General features: G+C 45.0%; 1 protein-coding gene across 1 annotated transcript in view; it reads right to left on the minus strand.

Annotated features, from left to right (window-relative positions):
- Positions 1-1,926, minus strand: part of nsun4 (NOP2/Sun RNA methyltransferase 4) — a 15,775-nt gene extending 13,849 nt beyond the window's left edge. Inside the window, exons 1-2 of the mRNA XM_043698987.1 lie at positions 1,741-1,926; positions 1,204-1,646 (exon numbers count right to left, since the gene is read on the minus strand). Coding sequence (XP_043554922.1) covers positions 1,204-1,646; positions 1,741-1,842 — 545 coding nt within the window. The 5' untranslated portion in view covers positions 1,843-1,926. The remainder of the gene's footprint in view (positions 1-1,203; positions 1,647-1,740) is intronic.
- Between the last annotated feature and the right edge of the window lie 1,228 nt (positions 1,927-3,154).

The following is a 3,154-nucleotide window of genomic DNA, read 5'->3' on the forward strand; positions in this document are numbered from 1 at the left end:
TTTGGTTTATGCAAAGGTTGGTAGGGTGGAAGGTGAGCACCGGGGCGTTCTATCCTTGTTACGGTTGGAGGGGTGGGGTCTGAGGGTGGAGGTGCGGGATGTGGACGGGATTCGTTGGAGGGCATCTTTAACCACGTGGGAAGGGAGAGCATAGGTTTAAGGTGAGAGGAGAAAGATATAAAAGAGACTTAAGGGGCAACTTTTTCACGCAGAGGGTGGTATATATATGGAATGAGCTGCCAGAGTGGAGGCTGGTACAATTGCAACATTGAAGAGGCATTTGGATGGGTATATGAAGCAACATTGAAGAGGCATTTGGATGGGTATATGAATGGCGGGGGGGTTGGAGGGATATGGGTCTAGATTTGGTTGGGATATCTGGTCGGCACGGACGGGTTGGACCGAAGGGTCTGTTTCCATGCTGTACATCTCTATGACGCAATGACCTTCCTCAAAATTAGCCTTCCTCCAACTTAGAACTTCAACTTTTAGGTCCAGTCGTTCCTTTTCCATCATTATTTTACAACTAATAGAATTCTGGTCACTGGCCCCAAAGTGCTCCCCCACTGACACCTCAGTCACCTGCCCTGCCTTATTTCCCAAAAGTAGGTCAAGTTTTGCACCTAAGAGTCATAAAGATGTACAGCATTGAAACAGACCCTTCAGTCCACTCGTCCATGCCGACCAAATATCCCACAAACCAACCTAGTCCCACCTGCCAGCACCCGATCCATATCCCTTCAAACCCTTCCTGTTCATATACCCATCCAGACGCCTTCTCTACTAGATACATCCAATGATAAAAAATTATGGATCTTGACTTTCCCACAGGTCAAAAAAGGTGGTTTGTGTGAAAACATTTTAGAATTAGAGTGATAGACTAGCTGGTAGGTTTTCTCCTAGCTAACAGGATATAAATGAAAGGAAAAAAAAACTAAAAATGTTGTTTCACAGAGGCACAAACAGCATCTGAAAAGTGGAATAGGATTCTTGAATCACAACCTATCAATTTCACATTGTAATCGACTATTATAAGATGGCCAAAAGATGGCTTGATACTTTTCCCTATTGTATTGGGAGTTAGCGACCCTAAACTTGCGACGGTCGCATAATAAAATTGAAATCTATACTCCACCTGATCGAAAAATGTGACTATCAACTGATCAAACTTCGAAGCAGTATGAGGCTCACACCACAAACTACCTTGCAGGCTTAAAACGTGTGGTGTCTCCCCTCGGAAATGTGAAACACTTGAGGTTTGGGCTGATGGGTATGGGCTGCTTCATATCCGGGGTGGATGGTGATTGTTCAGCCGTACATTCATCGCTGAACTCCGAGGGCTCTGGATCAGAAGGCCCAGGAGCTGGCGAATCCTGGATTGCCCTCGGTTGAGAGTCTGTGTGTGGTGTCCACTCCGGCCACTGACTCCGAGCCTCGTACACGAAGTCTCTGGCCTGCACCCGCTCCTCAAACTCCTGGATCACTTTCTCCACGTCCCCGAAGCCGTTAAGAAGTGCAGCATATTTCTGCTCGCAGAGTAGAGCGAGGCGGATGGAGGGCCACAGGTCACCAAATTGCAGGCTGTAGTTCATGTCCATGTTCTTCAAAGCCAGCTGTGTGCTGGGGACCCTGGGCAGGGAGGAAGCCTGGGGACCGACAGCACAGAATCATTACTGGAGGTGGTTTCGAGCCCAACCCCCGCCCGTCATACTCCGCGCAAACGTTTCTAATACCACTCACCCATTTCTTCTTGTAAATATTCCGCCGCTCCAGTCTCTGCCATTCCCTCAGTTTCCCGATTAAAAATTCCAGTCGGCAACTCGATCGGCTCAGCGCCGCCATCTTGTCGCTTCACTCCGGTCCGACCAGAAACTCGGACCGTGCCACAAACGTTCCGCCTCTTCCATTTGGTAGATGGTGGTGAAGTCGTATTGTCACTCATCTGGGGATCTAGGATCCCAAACTAATGTGTAGTAAATAAAGTTCAGAATCCTTCAGAGTGCAAAGACATTCTACAGTCCTTCCCCAGTCCGGCCTACGTGTTCAATTGTTTTTTTTCATAAATAAAGCAAAATACCAGAGAATGAAAACAGAAATTGCTGGAAAAGCTCAGCAGGTCTGACAGCATCTGTGAAAAGAAACCTGAGTTAACGTTTCGGGTCAAGTAACCCTTCTTCAGAACTGATGGTAGCAAGGAAAATAAACTGACATTTTTTCTAGCGACCATCAGTTCTGAGGAAGGGTCACTTGATCCGAAAAGTTAACTCAGATTTCTCTCCACAGATGATGCCAAACCTACTGAGCTTTTCCAGCAATTTCTGTTTTTGTTTTTGATTTAGAGCATCCGCAGTTCTTTCAGTTTTTATTCAAAATGCTGCGGGTGCTGGAAACTCAAAATAAAAAGAATGTACTGGAGAAACGCAGCAAGTCTGGCAGTATCTGTGGAGAGAGGAACAGAATTAATATTTCAAGTCAGAGTGATTTGGAGATGCCGGTGTTGGACTGGGGTGTACAAAGTTACAAATCACACAACACCAGGTTACAGTCCAACAGGTTTAATTGGAAGCACTAGCTTTCTGAGCGCTGCTCCTTCATCTTGTAACTCAAGTCAGAGTGACGTCTTCAGGACTGACATAGCTCAAGAATAATTATTGGGAAATAATTCCTGCACTTGCCATTGATGCAAAACTTTAAACTAACATTTCAACCAACTATCTGCTGGTTCTGCCTGTCCTGCTGGTATGTTAGAGCATTTCCCAGTGTTTTTTTTCAAATATCCAGCATCCATCCTGCCTTCTTTTGCTGGTCTTATTATAAACTTTAAGAATTATTGTAATAACAAGTGCAGTTAGAAATATGAAAAATTGAGGCATGTGATGAACAGCAAGTCAGTCACCATTTCTGGAAAGGAAAAGCAAACATGTGGACCACCTTCTCCATGTACACCAACACCCAGCTCTTTGTAACATGTCTCACAACCTTCCTTTGTATTGCTCCTTCTACATTATCCTTTTGTGGGATATAGGTAAATTAATGTTACTTCTGCAGTTCTGCATTTCTGCAATTATAATTTCTGATACAAAGTAAATGAACTCACATCAGTGTGTGGTTGTTTCGGCTGGGAGCTGAGTCAACAAGAATGGAAACTATGTGG

Source organism: Chiloscyllium plagiosum, chromosome 11, assembly GCF_004010195.1.
Source record: "Chiloscyllium plagiosum isolate BGI_BamShark_2017 chromosome 11, ASM401019v2, whole genome shotgun sequence".
Lineage (NCBI taxonomy): Eukaryota > Metazoa > Chordata > Chondrichthyes > Orectolobiformes > Hemiscylliidae > Chiloscyllium > Chiloscyllium plagiosum.